Genomic DNA, 18,159 nt, shown 5'->3' on the forward strand with positions numbered 1-18,159 from the left:
ACACTTTTAAAAATACCCAACTAATAAAAAAAGATAGACTGAAAGAGAGAAGAGAACCAAAGAACAGAGAAGACAGAAAACAAACAGCAAGGCGGCTCGTTATACGGCAACTGTATGTGCCTGTCTACTTCTCTCTCTCTTACTCTCTACCTAGGAACACCCATTTTCTCTAGTAGATTATAAGCTTACTTAGTTTGAGTAATAAACAGAAATCAACCAAAGTTAATTGCTGTAATGAATACACTAAGAATTCTAACTTCTCTATTTTGGAATTTGTGATAATTTATAAAACGTTTTATTTACATAGAAGACAATATGGAAAAAATACAAAACTCACTTATCTTCATAAAATGAATTCCAGAATGTCAGTGCTAAGTTATTTCATAAACTGTTTTGTACAATTTCTTCATTTTACAATTAAGGAAACAAGAATCAAAGTGATTAATGGACTAATTGTTAATTAATCAGAAGAGTTACAGGGCCAGTCAGCAGTAGACCCATAGTGAAATTCATATTTTATACCTTTTAGTCCAGTTCTCTCAAAAAAAAATTCCCATGTAACACCAACTACATACACAACTACAGATAAATAATATGTTCATTTCAAATGATTCTTATCCAGTAAGATTTCTATTTGGAAGCATCTTGTTAATTAAGTTGTATACCTATTTTAAAATAATCAAACTTTTAAAAAAGTATATTGTTGAATTTAGAGCTTCAACTAATTCAAATTCTCATCAATTAATGAAGATTATTGAAGTACACTACACTTAAAGAAAATCAAAAATACTGTGGCTAAACAATCATTTAAAACACTGACTACCAAGTTCAAAGAACCAATCTTTCATTCAAATGAGTGACTAAGTCATTCACACTTATGCCAAAAATGATTTAAAAATTATGAAATCTGTATCCATTATTACCTGTAGCTCCAATTGGGTGTCCCTTTGAAATCAATCCACCACTAGGATTTATGACCCACTTTCCTCCATAAGTATTATCTCCTCTATCAACCAGTTTTCCACCTTGACCTGTAGAAGGAAAAATAATATTCACAAATGTTAAAAATAACATTGGAACAAATGATACGTTTGTTTTTAAACATACAGACAGCCAAGAATTTCTTGGAACATTTCTTGATGGCTCAAACTAATATCAAATTGATATAAGCACTTCTAAAAGGTAATAAATATTGAGTAATAAAGGCTTATATTTTCAGAACATTTCCTGCATGAAACAAAGCTCATAATAGTTCCTAAGAGCTCTCTGGCTTACAAAACTGCTACAAATATAACTGAGATTCAGCGAACCAGAAGGAAAGACTGAAATGAATACAGTACTATAACTAAATTAATAATATCAGGTTTAAAAATTCATAATTTTGCCAAAATGTATTCATTTCCATTTTTAACTGTATTGTTACATGCTATATAAATATTCTTAATAAACAACAGGGGGAGGAGGGAAGAGGGACAAGGAAACAAAGAGCACTTTCATGAAATGAAGGAAATTGGCTGAAAATACTATTGAGCATAAATGTAAGCTTAAAAGGAAACATTTACATCACAAGCTTGGCAGCTTCAACATTCCTATCAATTCCCTGGTCATTCTTCCAGGTGGTTAAGAAGTAAACAAAAATGTATGCACTGTATAAAATAGTCTTCTCGATGATACTTCTGGTAATGAGAGGTGGACTCTCCAAATAATGATGATAATGGTGGTGGTAGTGCTGACAGAGGCAGCTAATAGCTTTTAAGCACTCACTCTGTCAGGCCTTGTTCTGATTATTTTACATATATGTACATAATTTAATTTAATCTTCAATCCTAGGAAGCGGGTACTATCGTTCCCATTTTACAGATGAGGAAACAGACACATAGATATTAAGTAACCAATCGAAAGCAACAAACATGGGATCCAGGATACTCAGGCAGCCTGGCTCTACAGCCTGTGCTCTTAACCAATACATCTGGTTGCCTTCAGAAACCAAAGAGTTTCTCCATTGGCAAAATGAAATATGCTGATCATAGAATTTTAGAAGACTAACACTTTTAATCTGACTTTAAATCTAGGGTGTGGATTAAAAATATCAGTGGAGGTATTCTTTTTTTTTTTGGTGTGTTTCTAATGTAGAACCTGATACAAGGATCTAGTCATAACAGGTGTGGTATCTACTATTACTGCTTTCACATTGTTAAATATTGTTACTGTACCAAGTAATAGCAGGCTGAACACAAACCTACCCCAAGAAGTGAATAATTTACTGTATGGTTTTTTTCCATAATATATACAATCCTATAAAGTATCAGAAGATTCCACTGGGGAGTTATCTTGAACTCATCAAGTACAAATGATCTAGAGATGAAAGTGTGGTAAAGGACCACTCTCACATACAACAGATAGGAAAATAAATGTGTACACTTTGGGAAAGCAATTATTATGCCAATTTTGTGCCAAAAACTGTCCTGGGAATTTGGGGATGACACAAATATCCCAGCTCTCATGGAGTTTTATGTGGGGAGAGGCATTAGGAAAAGACAGACAGTATGTAAAATAAAAAAATATATAATATTTAGAGTGGTGATAAATGCCATAGGAAAAAGAAGGCAGGAAAGGGGTACAGGAAGTATTGTAACAAGGAAGACAGAGGTGAGGAGTTTACATTTTATACAAAGTGATTAGAGGTTTCCAATGACATGACACTTGATCAAAGACCTATTGGGAGCGAGAGAACAAATCAGATGCATTATTTGCAACAAATGCCCTGAGCTAGGAGCGAGCCTAGAGTGTTTGAATAAGGAGGCCAATATAGCTTCAGCAAAGTAAAAGAGTCAGAGAGAAGTAGAAGTCAGATGGATGGCAGCAGGAAATAAAGAGGACAGATCACATTTGGCTTTCACTCTGAGAGAGCTGAAGAGAGGAATGACATTGATCTGCTGTATGCTTTTAACAGGATCATTAAAGTTTCACTGTAGAGAACAGACTGTGAGAACAGGTAGAAGCAGGGGACCAGTGACGAAACTACAGCAATAATGTAAATGAGAAAAGACAGTGGTCTGGGTTAGACTGGTAGTGATAAAAAGCGCTAAGATGTGGTCATATTCTGGATATATTTTGAAGATAGAGTCCATAGCCAACAGGACTTAAGAGGATTCAATGGAAGTTGTAAGAGAAAGAGAGAATGCAAGAATGATCCTACAGCTTCTAGTCTGAGTAACTGAGGATGACTGAGGAAGGAGGAAGTTTGTGAAATATTAGTTCAATTTGGACTTAGGTTTGAGATACTTACTGAGACATCAAAAAAAGCCAACCAAACAAAAAAAAATACCTGAGAAGTAGGCAGTTGGATATATGAGTCTAGAGATAAGGGAAGCAGTCAGAGCCAGGGATATAAATTTGAAAGTCATCATCAAATATATGATACTTAAAACCTTGAGACTGGGTTCCAGTTCTGCTAAAGCAGCATATATATTCATTACAGTTTATCTCTCCTACTGATTAGAGCTCAAAACGCTGGAGAAAACACAAAAAACAACTACCTGAAGACTCTGAAAAGTAAACAAAAGCAGGAGGACTGTGGAGGGAGTTAAAACTTGAAGAAACCAGTGCACAATAAGTTCCCAGTTTTCTCTTTTTTAGGCTTTCTAAACAGCCTTTCCCCAAGGATGAACATAGTCCTGGAGAAGCATGGCAGCAGGGGCAGCACAGGTGGCAAAACCCTAACAGAAATCCCATCTTTTTAAGCAGAGGAACCAGGAAAAGACACCCCCATAGGCAAGAGGGAAAGGGGAAAAGCCCACAGTGGAGGCAGCCAGTGAAGAGGATCTCTGACTTACGTGCCTGGACCTGTATAAGTCTCAGGCCCAGTGCTGAGCTAAGCATGCACAGGACAGACCCAAAACAGCATAGCAAAGGCTTGAAGAACTGAACAAAGGCTTTAACCCATGGAAGGCAAGACAGAAGTTGTCTGAATCCAAATGGGTTGACTGCTTGCTAAAAAAAATACATCAACTTTCTCCAGAGGAGCTAAACAACATAACGTTAGACTATTCAGGATACAATCCCAAATTACTCAATATACAAAGAACCAGGAAAATGTGACCAACTCTTAAAGGAAAAGATAATCAACAGATGCAAAAACCCAAGAAGGCTCAGATTATAGAATTATCAGAAAAGACAAAAATAGCTATTTGGACTATGAGATAAAGAAAACACACTACAAATGAGTAAAAGAATACAAGTTCTCAGCAGAGAAATGGAAACTAAAATAAATCAAACAGAAATTTTAGAACTGAAAACACAAATTTTGAAATTAAAAAGCTCACTAGAGATGGGTTCAAGAGCAGAAAGAGAATAGAGGAGGAGTCAGTGAATTTAAAGATATATCAATACAAATTATTAAATCTCAAGGACACAGGAAAAGGGGATTAAAAAATGAATAGTCTCAGGGACGTGTGGGATAAGACCAAAAGGTCTACTATATGCATCATTGGAATCCTAGAAGGAGAAGATAATAAAAAAAAAACTGGGGCAAAAAAATTACTTTAAGAAATAATGGCTGGATACTTCCCAAATTTGGCAAAAGACATTTTTACAGACTCAAGAAGCTCAGAAAACCCTAAGCATAATAAATTAAAAGAAAACCATGCTTAGGTACAGCACAATTGAACTCTTAAAAATTTTGAAAGCAGCTAGAGAACAATAATCAGTACACATGAACAATAATATGAAGAACACATACTTCTAATGAGAAAGCATGCAGGCCAGAAGAATGGAAATGTATGTTTTAAGTGCTAAAAGAAAACATCTGTCAACCCAGACAGGTCTTTGTCCAGCAAAAATTTCCTTTAGGAATTAGGGTTAAGACATTCTCAGATGAAGGAAAACTAAGAGAATTCATCTCCAAAAGACCTACTTTATAAGAAATGCTAAAATAAATTCTTTAGGCCGAAGGAAATGGTAACAGAGATCAGCATTAAAGATCAGCAATAAAGAAGAGAAACAGAAATCATAAATATCTGGGTAAATATAAATTTAAAGACCTTTTAAGTTCTTTAAAATATGCGCAACTGTTGAAAACAAAAACTATAGCATTGTCTGGGGGGTTTTTCAATGTACATAGATGTAATACACTATACGTTTGACAATTTAACATAAAGGTTGGTGTAAGGCAGCAGAGACTTGGTTAATGGATGCATATGTTTCCAAGTTTTCTATATTTTATGTACAGTGGTATGATATTAACTCTAAGGAGACCCCCATAGCAGTGGTTCTCAAACCAGAGAGATTTTGTCCCCAGGGGATATGTGGCAATGACTGGAACATTTTTGATTATCACAACTATAGGGGTAGGTACTACTGGCATTTAATGGGTAGAGGGCCAGGAATGCTGGTAAACATCCTCCAATGCCCAAGCCCCACAAAAAAGAAAGATCTAGCTCAACTGTCAACAGTATTGAGGTTGATAAACCTTGTAACCACTAAACAAAACAAGAAAAGCAAGGGGGAAAAAAAGCTAACCCTAAAATAAAGAGATATGGCCAAAAAGTCAATACATGTTAAAATGTCATACAATAAATATTGAGATAATCCAAAAAGCAGCAGCAGAGAGAGAAAAAAGAGGAATAAAAAACAGGGACAAATAGAGAAAACAAAGAATAAAATGGTCAACCTAAATCCTCCATTTACCTTTCTGCAAGTCTTTATTCAAACACAATTTAAAATAGTTGGAATTACATGTGTGATTTTTTAAACTTTTCTTTTTTTTTCTTACTTAACAGTATATTATAAACAGCCCTGATTTACATAAAACAAGTTATTTGTATACTCTGACATCTCCCTTTGTACTGTCCAAGACTACATGTTCTAAAAGTCCAGGATCAAGACAGCGTACATTCACTTTGCACAGTATGGCAGAGGCAACATGGAGGGAAAGGCAATTTGTGAATTATTTTGTTTAATGGTGAAAATGAAATTTTCTCAGTGAAATACAGTAAGTTAACCTGCATCTCATCAAGGATATTACCTTCTGGACAGAGTCCCAGTGCTTCATAAGTAAGGAGTTCATTAGTAGAAAAGCAATCATGAAGTTCTATTACATCAATATCACTTGGTTTCAGACCAGATTTCTCATAGCACTTTCTGGCAGCTTCTTTACTCATATCAAAGCCAACCTAAAACCAAAACCATATATAAATAAATTAAGGGCATCAAAACTGGGACTTTTATATAAGGATTATAAGAGATTAATATGTCTAACCTTAGCAGTTGAGAATTGACTGTAAATATTGAAATCTCAGTTGATTCTATATTTCACAGAAAGTTCAAAGTAAAGAATATCCAGTTGGGAGTATATACTCATTAAATTTTGTACTATAAAGAACAGCACTTTAGCGGGGGAGGGTATAGCTCAGTGGCAGAGCACATGCTTAGGATTCAATCCCCAGTACCTCTATTTAAAAAATCAATCAATCAATCAATCAAATTACCTGCCCCCCTCCCAAGCACAGTAGAAATTTTAAAAAAAAAATTTTTTTAAAGAAGAACACTTTAAATAAGATATATAAAAAGGACTTACAATTCCTCAGGTCATATCCTGTGCTAAGTTACAAAAACGCTATCGAACCACAATATATAGTTGTATATAGAGATTTATCAAGAGAGCATTACAGTTCAGATACACTGAAAAATATAGGGGGATTTCAATATGAAAATAAACAATCTTCTTTTAGAAGATCATACATAATGCGAACCATTTTTCCAAAATTCATACTCTTAACATCCCTTTGGTCTCTGATAATAATATGCAAATTTGGCTGCTCTCCAAGGAATAAAATTGTGGTGTAATGAAAAATGTACTGCAATCAGAAAATCTGAGTATAAGTTCCCCCTCTGCCGCCACAATCTAGCTTTGTGATCTTGGGCAAGTTACAAGAATATTTTCAAATTCAAAGCATTATTATAAAATCATTTTGTAAACTCTAATGAAACCATATGATTTGTTATGTATGTGTGCACATATGCATATTTTTATATGTATATATGTATGGATCTTCAAATATTCAACAAACTTTAGGTCAGAATTCTCATCTTTTTTACTACCTCCATTTTGCACTCAATTTTCAATCGGGATTTTTAAAGTGCTAAGGGTCCAGGAAGTTCCCTGAAAATATTCTTGTTTTTCCCTTAACTCTATAAACTTGAAGTTCAGGGCTTATTTAGTCAACTCAGAACTTTTTAAAAATAGCACACTACTTACTTAAAAGTGCATGTATGAAATAGAACAGACTCACAGACATAGTAAACAAACTTTTGGTTATGGGGGGAAAAGGGGTGGGAAGGGATAAATTGGGAGTTCCAGATTTGCAAATATTAACTATTATATATAAAATAGGTAAAAAATAAATTTTTTCTGTATAGCACAGGGAATGATATTCAATATCCTGTAGTGATCTATACTGAAAAAGAACATGAAAACAAATATACGTGTATATGAATGACTGACACCTTGTGCTGTCCCACCAGAGATTGACACACTGTGACTATACTTCAATTTTTCAAAAGTGCACGTATTGCCCTCTCCTAAGAAGTTTTTGTTCTCATAAGTTATTTTCCTTTAACAGATTCTTAAGAACGGGTTATAATATTAAATTTTCTAGACCAGTTTTTTTCAAGTAGATACCTTTCAGAGCTAATGACATGTCACCTTGAATTTTTTAAACAGAAATCCCTCAACTGATTAATAAAACAGAATCTCAGACACACCATTTTAATAACACTGTTTTCTTCAAATGAGCTTGGCTTATCAGTCACCATCTCTTGTGCCAGAATTTCCACAGCTTTGGATTTCAGGCCATGCTTCTGTACAAATGCTTCACTCGCCAAAACTGCCGCCGCAGCACCATCTGAAGTGGGACTAAAAGGAGGTAAAAATAGTTATTGACACGCGGTTCACCTCAATCCTAGGATTTCAGACTAGAAGTTCTTTCTATGTGGACAGAAAGGCAGGATATGCTTGTGGGTTACGGGGCTGTCTTTGTAATGTCTTCAGTTAAAAATTATATATGCTTCCCACCTGAAGGATGAACCTCTATCAAGAACTTAAATGCTGTCAGTCACTGCTTGGTCTCTAAGGATCTCTCTCAAAAACTTCTCACTGCAAAGAATCCCAGATTTGCCTCTGAAGATACAAGGTATCTTCTGGTAACTTCTGAGGAGTCCACAAGGTTATTCCTAAATTAATACAATAAAGATTCTACTACAGGCCTAACTAGCTCCAACTTTACTATTTTCCAAATAATCAAGGATCCTTTTGGAAACTGGGAAAGGATGGAATAGGAGATACCAGAAAGTCCTGGTTTGGCTAAGTGTTTTGAGATCTCCTCAAAATAGATCTTGTCCTTAAAGCAGTCTGTGAAGGAAGGTAGCAAACACAAGAAGCCTTCTGTGAGTTATAAAGCTGTACTTTATAAGTGGGCAGCCCCTCATACTACAACAGATAAAAGCTGACCCCACTTGTTCACTTGCATCCCAGCATCCCAACAGTATCTCCAGGACACAGCCGGGTGATAAGTAGGCACTGGCAGGAGTTATGTAGTACTAACAGTCTTCCAGGAGACAAACACTGTCAAGCAATTTCCAAGATGCAGAAATTATCATTATTGGAGCTGATTTTTGTTTTGTTTTACTTTATGTTTATTCTTAGCTACTATAATTGAGTAAAATTGCCTAATATGCAGCAGAAAAAAGAAAATGGTCAAGGGAAAAGATGGTCTGTCTCTAGACAGGAGCAGAAAGTAAGGGTGCTCACTGCAGGGTAAGGATTACACTAGTAGGAGTTCTACAAAAGCAGATATAGATACAGATATACCCAGATACAGAGTCTAAGGTTTACCCAAGGGCTTGGGTGTAGGGGAAGAAGGGAGCGGCACTTCTCTCCCATTAAAAATTAATTTTCTTACCAACACTGTAAGACAGTCAAAAAATCAAAAATGTTTCGAGAGGTCATCACTTCTTCTAAACTGTACTCCTTTTGGAACTGGGAATACCTAAATACAAAATAAGCAGTTACAGAATGTGAGGTAGCAGTTACAATTTTTGTTGAAGATATTCTGGTCCAGAAGTTAAAGGGATAATAATAATATATAAATTACATAAATAATAACATAAATTACAAACAAAAGACATGGATCATTTCAATCTTTAATACACAAGTCATTTGAATCAAAATTTTAAAACTCCCAACTCCAAAATATCATGTTGTATAATAAAAATTTTGTCCAATTTTTGGCCTGGCATGGAGATTATGAAACCCTTGGAATTTCCTAATAAGAGTGTCTCTGTTATGCTAAATAGGTGACTTCTCTCCCTTTTTAGCTGGGGAGTAGGGGAGAGATGAGGCAGGGGGCTGCTCACCAGAAAGACCAACCATGTGAATACAGGGTTGGAAATTTTGAGCCAGTGGAACCCTAGGGAGAAGATGGGGGCTGGAGATTGAGTTCAATCAAGTGGCCAATGATTTAATTGAGTATGTCTGCATGATGAAGCCCCAGTAAAAACTCTGGTCACTGAAGCTTGGTGAAGCTTTCTGGTTGGTGAGCACCTTCACATACCAGCAGGGTGATGTGCCCTGAGTCCATGGGAAGAGAGCATGGAAGTTCTGCATTAGGAACCTTCCCAGACCTCACCCCATGTTCCTCTTCATTTGGCTATTCCTCAGTTGTACCCTTTATAATAATACTGTAATTGTAAGTGCAGAACTTTCCTGAGTTTTGTGAGTCATTCTAGTGAATTATCAAACCTGGGAGGATCATGGGAACCCTTGAATTTATAGTCAATTGGTCAGAAGTTCAGGTGGCCTGGAAGACCCTACTTGCGACTGGCATTTGAAGTAAGGGCAGTCCTGTGCAGGACTAAGTTCTTAATTCATGGGGTCTGCATTAATTCCAGGTAGTTAGTACCAGAATTAAATTGCATTACACCCAGCTGGTGTCAGAACAGTTGGAAATTAAAATAGAATAACCTTTTCCCCTCACTGCGGAATTACACAAATACTAGTTCCTTAAAAGCAAAATTAAATGACTTGCAATTCAGCCAACATTTTTGGTGATATTACACAACTATATTTAATGAAGGCTAATGGAGTTCTTAAATTAATGTACAAAACCTATAATAAATTATTGGCATTCTTCAAAACACATTTTCTTTCTGCAAAGAAGAAACTGACTTTTATCTCCTTTAGCTCCTCTAATAATATAATCACATGGTTTCAGAAAATTGCTCTGGCGAAATACAGTACAAATAAACACCATGAAGGAGTTTCTAAAAGCAAACTTTAACTGATGTGGAAATTAACAAACAATTCAAATGTTTAGAAATAAAGTCCATGTAACTTAGATTTGCATACTAATGTCTGCATCTTTGCCTCTAAAGTTAACTTTGACCATCATCAACTTTTAAAAAACACTTTATTTGTGCCAGATCCTGTACTAGGCACTGGGGACATGGACACAGTCCCCATCTCTGGTCTGAATCCATGGCAACAAATATATCATACTAATACAATATGATAAATGCCATGATAGAAATGTTATTCAGGGTGCCATGGGAGCAACAAGATACGCATCAAACCCAGATACCAAAGGGGGTTTCCTCTCTGAGGTTAAACAAATAAGAGGAAGTAGGAGACAGAATTCCTGGTAAAAGTATCAGCACATGCAAAGCCTCTTGAAGTGAAACAGTTCACTGAAGCTAGAGCGTGACAATTTGGAAGGAATGTGGAGGCAAGATGAGAAGATGGGGCAGGAGACACAAACAAAGATCGGGTCATGAAAGGCCTAAAGGGTATTAAGCTGAGGAGTGATGGGACCAGATTTGTTCTTCAGCAAGAAGGCTGCGGTATGGAAAAGGGATGGTAAGAAGACATTACCAAAAGCCAGTAAACCAAGGAAGAGACTGGAGCAATAATTAAGGCAAGAAATGATAAGGGCCTAAAGTAGGGAACTGGAAGTGAAAGATGGAGAGAAGGAATGAATTCAAGAAACAGTGAGGAGGCAGAATCACTAGGATCCTGTTCATCCCCACCCATCTGCAACCCATATGGGACACTGAGGAAGAAGGCAGAATCAAGGATGACTTCAAAGTTTCCATCTTGGATAATCAGGTATATGTTAATGTCATTCACCTAGAGGGAGAATGCTGAAGGTAAAAGAGGGTTGAGGGGAAATGAGAAATTCTGTATGGACATGTTAACTCTGAGGCACCTGTGGGACATCTAAGTGGAGACAACTAGGAGAAAGTTATAGACACAGGTCTGAAGGCTCAAGTGGCACAAGTCATCCCTAATCCTACAGTACTTACCACGGCTTCTCACTACCTTTAAGTATTCTTACAATTTGTGAGGAAACACTTGTTGGAAATAATTGCAAAGAACAGTTTCTTAATTCAATCTTCTTAGAAATACGTAACAGGGTATCTCTAATGACTAGTTAGAAAACAGACTTCTCTTTATTAGCATCTGAAATTACTGAGCCAAACCTAGAAGGCTATTCTTGGCTGTTTCAATGAGTTTTAAATGACAAAGCTGATATCCAGAAATACCATTTGCCTATTCAACATAATTGAGAACTTATACTATATAACGGAAGATGCATGGGGACAAGGAATTTGTCTGTCTGTTTAGCTCACTGCTATGTCACTGGTAGCTTAAGCAGTGTCTTGCACATAGTAGCCTACTGAATAAATATTAGCTGAGTGAATGAAATTCCTTTAGAAGAATGCTGTAATGAGTGGATAAGTGAATGCCTGGTTAGGGAGGGAGGTAAGTAAAAGAAAGACTTGGAAGCTTCAGTTCTCTGGGGAAAGTCAAGAGCTGCTCTTTGGAGCCTCAAAGCCAGTGCTGTCAACTTCTCAATGTGTTGGTATAGTTCCTCACAAGGAAATCACAAGGATTTTTAATGGTTCTCCAAGTTCTAAGGACAGAGAAATCAGCTCTAGACCACATTTATGGGCTTAAGACTGCTCATTCTAACTACTATTTAGTAACAGCAAAGTTTTATTGAGCATATACTATGTTCAATACCCTGCTAGGTACTGAAGATACAAAGATGAGACATAATCTCTGCTCAAGGACCATCATCATCAGAGGAAAAAGACTTACAAATAACTAAGTATGACACAGTGCAATGTGTTATAATAGAGGTATACAGACAATACAGTGAAGCTCATGAGAAAAAATAATTATGCCCAGGAAGCTTTAAGATGGTATTAAGAGAAGCAATGATATTTGAGTTGGGATTTGATGCATAAGTAGATATTCACCAAACAAAAGAAAGGCAGAAGGGTATCCTAGGGAGAGCTAACAGTATAAATAAAAACACAAAAATAAGCACTGTATAGGACACTTGGGAAATACTAAGTAACCTGGTGAGGCAAGAGACTGAGAACAGCCAGGGAAGTGCTAGGAAATAAGACGCAAAGTGGAACGAGGCCAAGTGATAACAGGCTTGTTATCTCATATGCGGGAATTTCTGTTTTATCATATAAGCAAGGGAATTAACCAAAGCTTTCATAATACACTTAGATCTTTCACAAAATACACTCAGATCTAGGGCATAGGATTAGATATTATTTGTCAATTAGGTATGCTCTGAATTCAAATATCAATTTAAAATTAGAATAATAAGGAGAACAAGTTGTAGCATGAAGTATTAGAAATATGTGGTAATGATTCACTTGTGGTATAAAATGTTCCTTGTCATGGTTTTATGTTTACTAAACATAACAAAATTTGTTTAATAATTCAGAAATAAGTTCCTGAGTACCTATTATGTTCCAAACTCTGTGCTGAGCACTAACATAAAGATAAGAGATGGCTGGTGTCTTCAAGGAGTTTGTAATCTAGTAGGAGGAAAAATATGAACATTATTTTGTCACTATTTAGAATGATCCTGAACAATCTGCCTAATTTCTGTAAACCTTATTTTCCTCATTTATAAAATGAGAATAACAACTACCTTATGGGGTCCTTGAGAGGATTAAATGAAAATGTACATAAAATTACCTAGCACAGAGACAGAGTTGGCATTTTAAAAAGTTAGCTACTATTCTTTTATTGCCTAATGGTTTTGCTTTTGTAGAGATTTTAGTTATGTGGCACTAATTCAATGCCCAGTGAATCAATTTTATTCATCAACCATTAAGTACATGCTATGAGCCATGCACTGCACAAGGCAGTCAGGATTCAAAGATTAACAATCAGTAATACACATGATTTAATTTTACTTCAGATTATTTTATAGGGTATAAATAACCATATTATTCTATCAGAGTAAGAGTTAATGACACTAACATAATTTAAATGCACAATTTAATATAAAGTAATTAAAACAACTACTAATACATATTTTACAAACATTTAAACTAATCAGAACAAACAGAAAGTTTTAAAGAATGACTTAAACTGGTGCCTGGTTATTTCCAACTAAAATTATTACAATAAATTTCATTTACTAGGATTGCAATGTACGACCAATTACAACCTTTAACACCAGCCATTCACATTCTTGCTTAAAAGAGCCACTAAGCTAAATGATATTCCAAATATAAACAGACCAAAACTAAAAAGTAGTCCAAAGTTCACTTGGGCACAAGTCTTTTATAAGAAAAAAATAAGACATTCCATTCAACATTTTTGAGGTCTTATATTTGCATTTCAAGTACAAAGGTGCATATTACACAGCAGAATAACCCAGATTCTCACTGTTTCAGATCTCCAAAACTTACGGGTTATTAACTGAATGTTTGTGATTTTTCCATCCAATTTTTGCAAAGTGTTCAATTTTTGTTCCTGTAGAGAAAGCAAACTTCTATTAGCAGGTTAATGTTTTTCTTCTACTAACAAATGTTGCAATGGTACTCAGTGTCCTGCTAAATATTTCAACATTTTCCCATGAATTTTTTCATCTTATTAATAATTTCTAGTTTTATTACATTGTGATTTGAGAGTGTTATTTTTAGATTTGAGGGATTCCTAGTTCTATGACACCTTCTTATGTCAGTGTAATAAAGTTCTATTTCTGTAGTGGGTTTTTTTGAAAGATGGATTGTGTATCCTCTGATTTTTTGTTTCTCCTTTCTTTCTTTTTTTTTTTTTCCTGTCTTGCAGGGCCCTAAAAATCCCCCCACTTGCTTCTTTTCTCTTTCACCATCCAGTCATCAAGGGACACCTTTCTCTTTCCAAAAAATCAGGCCCAGATGGTTTCACAGAGTATTCTATCAAACCTACAAAGATCAAGTAGTCCCAATTCTCCATAAATTGTTTCAAAGCATCAAAAGTGGAGAATGGCTTCCTATTTCTTTTTATGAAGCAAATGTAAAATTAACTTGAAAAAGATATAAGAAAAAAATTATAAACCAGTATCACTTATGAATACTGACTGGAAAGTACTAAATAAAATAATGGTGACAGAATCTAACTCCATATTAAAAAAAATCAATACATCATAACCAAGTGACATTAATTCCAGATATGAAAAACTGGTTCAATATCAGGAATCCACTAATAAAATATTCTATTAATAAATCTAAGTAGGGATATAATACAATCAATTCCACAGATGTTGGAAAAGCCTTTAACAAAATACCCATCCCTGAAAGTAAAAAAAAAAACAACCCTCCAGAAAATAATAATTGATGGTTATTTTCTCAACAAAATTAAATAAATAAATAATTACCCTAAAACCAGCAACTTGCTTAATAGGATAATAACACCACCCATCATTAATTGTGAGAACTGAATGAAATATACACCACAAAAAGATGTGCTATATATACACAATGGAATATTACTCAGACATAAAAAATGAAATTTGCAGCAACATGGATGGAACTAGAGATTATCATACTAAGTGAAGTAAATCAGACAGAGAAGGACAAGTATCATATGATATCACTTATATGTGGAATTTAAAAAAATGATACAAATGAACTTAATTACAAAAAAAACAGACTCACGGACATAGAAAACAATCCTATGGTTACCAAAAGGGAAGGGTAGGGAGACATAAATAAGAGTGTGGGATTAACAGATATACACAAATGTATACAAAATAACAACAAAGACCTACTGTATAGCACAGGGAACTATATTCAATATCCTGTGATAACCTATAATGGATAACATATATACATATATATATAAAACTTTGCCATAAACCTGAAACTAACACAATATTGTAAATCAACTATACTTCAATAAATTAAGTAATTAAAAAGCTAAAAACTGGAAACAAAAAAAAAAAAGGAAAGAAAGAAATGGTCCTTGAGAAAAGATCAAATCCAGGGCACTGCAAGGAAAACATGGTCCAAAGATGAAGCCCAAGGTGTGACAAATCCTTTGTTAAGATTTCCAGAAAAATCAAAGGTGATGGCTCAGAATATTGTTCAAACATAAAAACAAGCCCTCTAAAGAGGAAAACGCTGTGCTTCACAAATCTTCTAAAAGCACTTCTAAGAAGGTTAAGAATGTTGCTCCTCAGCCGTCTCAGAAAGAACCCAAGGTAGAAAAGGGCTTAGCCCAAAGTGATCTGCAGGTGCAGGCTGTTGACTAATGGAGCAACCCAAAAGGATTTACAGGAGACCCATAAAGTTCTTGAGAGGATTCTTGGATGTTAGCCTTCTATTTTCGACCTGGAGGTGATTTAGGTCACACAGTTATGAGCTTTATGAGAATTCACCAAGCTGTATATTTATGTTTTGTGCACTTCTCTGTCTTGAGTTATAATACATAACAACAACAAATTTCATATTTTAAAAAAATGTTGGGTTCAATCACTAACTTGATTCCTTGATTTCCTAGCAGGTCACAGTTCAGTTTGAAAAGTTCTGGTCTGGATAAGAGCTGATAATAAAAGGAACTGGAAAAATATATGTATATAGTTTGGAGTTTGAGGGTAGACTTAATAAGACATAGTGAGGGACTGGAGTAGGGGAAAACGGAGAATGTCAGTGATGACTCTTGTTTCTGCAGCGAACAGCTGAATAGATGAAAATGTCACTTACTGAGACGATAAAAAGTAGAGGAAGAGTAAGTTTAAGATGATGGGGGACCAGAATTAAGAGTCTGCATTTGAACATGTTACACTTGAGACATCTGTTAAATATACAAGAAGAGATGCAAAGATGCCAAATGGATGCACAAGTATAAAGACCATCCTTAACTATCTTAAATTTATCCCCCTCTCCCCACAACTACATTATCTTGTTTTATTTTCTTCACAGGACTAATAATTATTTGAAATGATCTTCATTTTTTTCATGTGTTATCGTCTCTCCCCTACTAGAAATTTAAGCAAAAATCACACATTTCATCTGCTTACTTGTTGCTTTTGACTGAATGCATTAATGTCTCCAATTCCTTTTCCATCCCGAACATCCTTTATGGTTTGACTTTGTAGTTTCCTACCACAAAAAAAGGTAGAGCATATTCCCTACCCCTTGATTCCAAGTTTGCCATGGGACTTGCTTTGGTCAGGTCTCAAAAGGCCTTGCATGTTACAGATTACTCTCTTGTGCTTCTGCTATCATCATGAAAAGGACATGCCAGAGCTGGCCCTCTGATTCCAAGAGGAGGATGAGAGCCATACGACCCAGCCAAACAGGACTAAAACAGAGCCTCCAACCAACCTCAGGTCAGATGATTAACCCATACAAAAAGAGCTGAGTATGGCTTAGAGCAGCTGATTCCCAGTCTAGCTACAAAATTATAAACTGTAATAATAAATAATCATTGTTTAAAATCACTGAGTTTTGGAGTGGTTTATTACACAGCAATAGCTAACTAATACACTGCTATATTCTGGTGCCTAGAATAGTGTTTGGAATATGATAAGAGCTCAATAATATTTTAAATGAATTATTTAATTCAAAAGGAAATGGACAAGGAATGGCCAACAAGGTAAGAAAAACCAGAAGAATGAAGTGTCACAGAGGCCAAGAGAAGGGAATGTTTCAAGAAAGAAGTGATCAAAAGGGACTAATGGTGCTGAAGTGTATTAAATTAAGATTGAAAAGTATTTACTGGATATGGCAACATAGTGATCAATGGTAGCCTTGAGAAAGAAAGGATGCCAGACTGGAATGGACTGAGTTAAAAATGGTAAGAAATAGCTACAAGAAAAAATTTCCATGGCCAAACACTGGCAGTGCTCCTCTATACCATCCCACCATTCTTCCTTGAAGATTTCTTTCTTTTCTGATTACTTGATCTTGGCTATCAAACCTGGGATATTTTTCCTGCAAAGAACAGAAATGCTGAACTTTCAACTACAACTGTTTTCTTTCCTATCTCACAGTACTCAAGGCACTGGTTCAGGGTTATACAATTAAAAAACAACAACAACAAAAACCCTATCTGCACTATCCCATGCTTTAACTAACTGGCTAAGGTGGGCCAATCATTGACCAAAAAGCTAGGATGTTTACCTACATAATAAAAATCAACTATGACTGGGACATTATGCCATACACAAGAAATTGACATATTGTAACTGACTATACTTCAATAAAAAAATTTTTTTAAAGAAAAAAAATCAACTATGAAATTTAAATATCATAAAACACTATGGATTGACAAATGATGATGGACTCCTGATGAATTCAAATACTGAGAATAAAATTTGGCTATATTAAATCCATTAACAAGAGCAAGCTTTAAGTGTCATTACCATATTCAGAACTGATAAGCCTCAAGTTGGAGTCCATGATTAAAGGAGACAAGATTTATGTTATTTTTCCTATTTCAATGTCTTGTTGTGGATCACTCCAGGTACATGCCATATGACGTCCTATGTGTAAATACTTTTTATATAACTAAATTCTACATAGATTATGTTTTCAACTTAACTGAAAACCACTTAACTGAAAAACCACTACATCCTAGCATCCTCCACAGTTCCTTATTAAATAGCTATTGTTTCTCAGACATGTATATAACCACCAATAAGTCTTAAAGCTTTTTTAACATACCGTATTTTTCCATGTGCTCTTTTCCAGCACACCCAAACATCTGAGAAGTAACTGGTTGGGCAGACAATCCGTACTTATTGATCAGGACCTCAATATGTTTATCAAGTGGATTGGTCCTAGATGAAAACTTAGGGG

The 18,159-nt window shown here is 35.3% G+C and overlaps 1 protein-coding gene across 1 annotated transcript in view; it reads right to left on the reverse strand.

Moving 5' to 3' along the window:
- Positions 1–18,159, reverse strand: part of SCP2 (sterol carrier protein 2) — a 96,891-nt gene that overhangs the window by 48,411 nt on the left and 30,321 nt on the right. The window contains exons 6-11 of the mRNA XM_010982120.3: positions 18,025–18,151; positions 13,783–13,846; positions 8,961–9,047; positions 7,765–7,915; positions 6,026–6,173; positions 924–1,031 (exon numbers count right to left, since the gene is read on the reverse strand). Of these exons, the coding sequence (XP_010980422.1) occupies positions 924–1,031; positions 6,026–6,173; positions 7,765–7,915; positions 8,961–9,047; positions 13,783–13,846; positions 18,025–18,151 (685 nt within the window). The remainder of the gene's footprint in view (positions 1–923; positions 1,032–6,025; positions 6,174–7,764; positions 7,916–8,960; positions 9,048–13,782; positions 13,847–18,024; positions 18,152–18,159) is intronic.

The sequence above is a fragment of the Camelus dromedarius genome, chromosome 14 (genome assembly GCF_036321535.1).
Source record: "Camelus dromedarius isolate mCamDro1 chromosome 14, mCamDro1.pat, whole genome shotgun sequence".
Lineage (NCBI taxonomy): Eukaryota > Metazoa > Chordata > Mammalia > Artiodactyla > Camelidae > Camelus > Camelus dromedarius.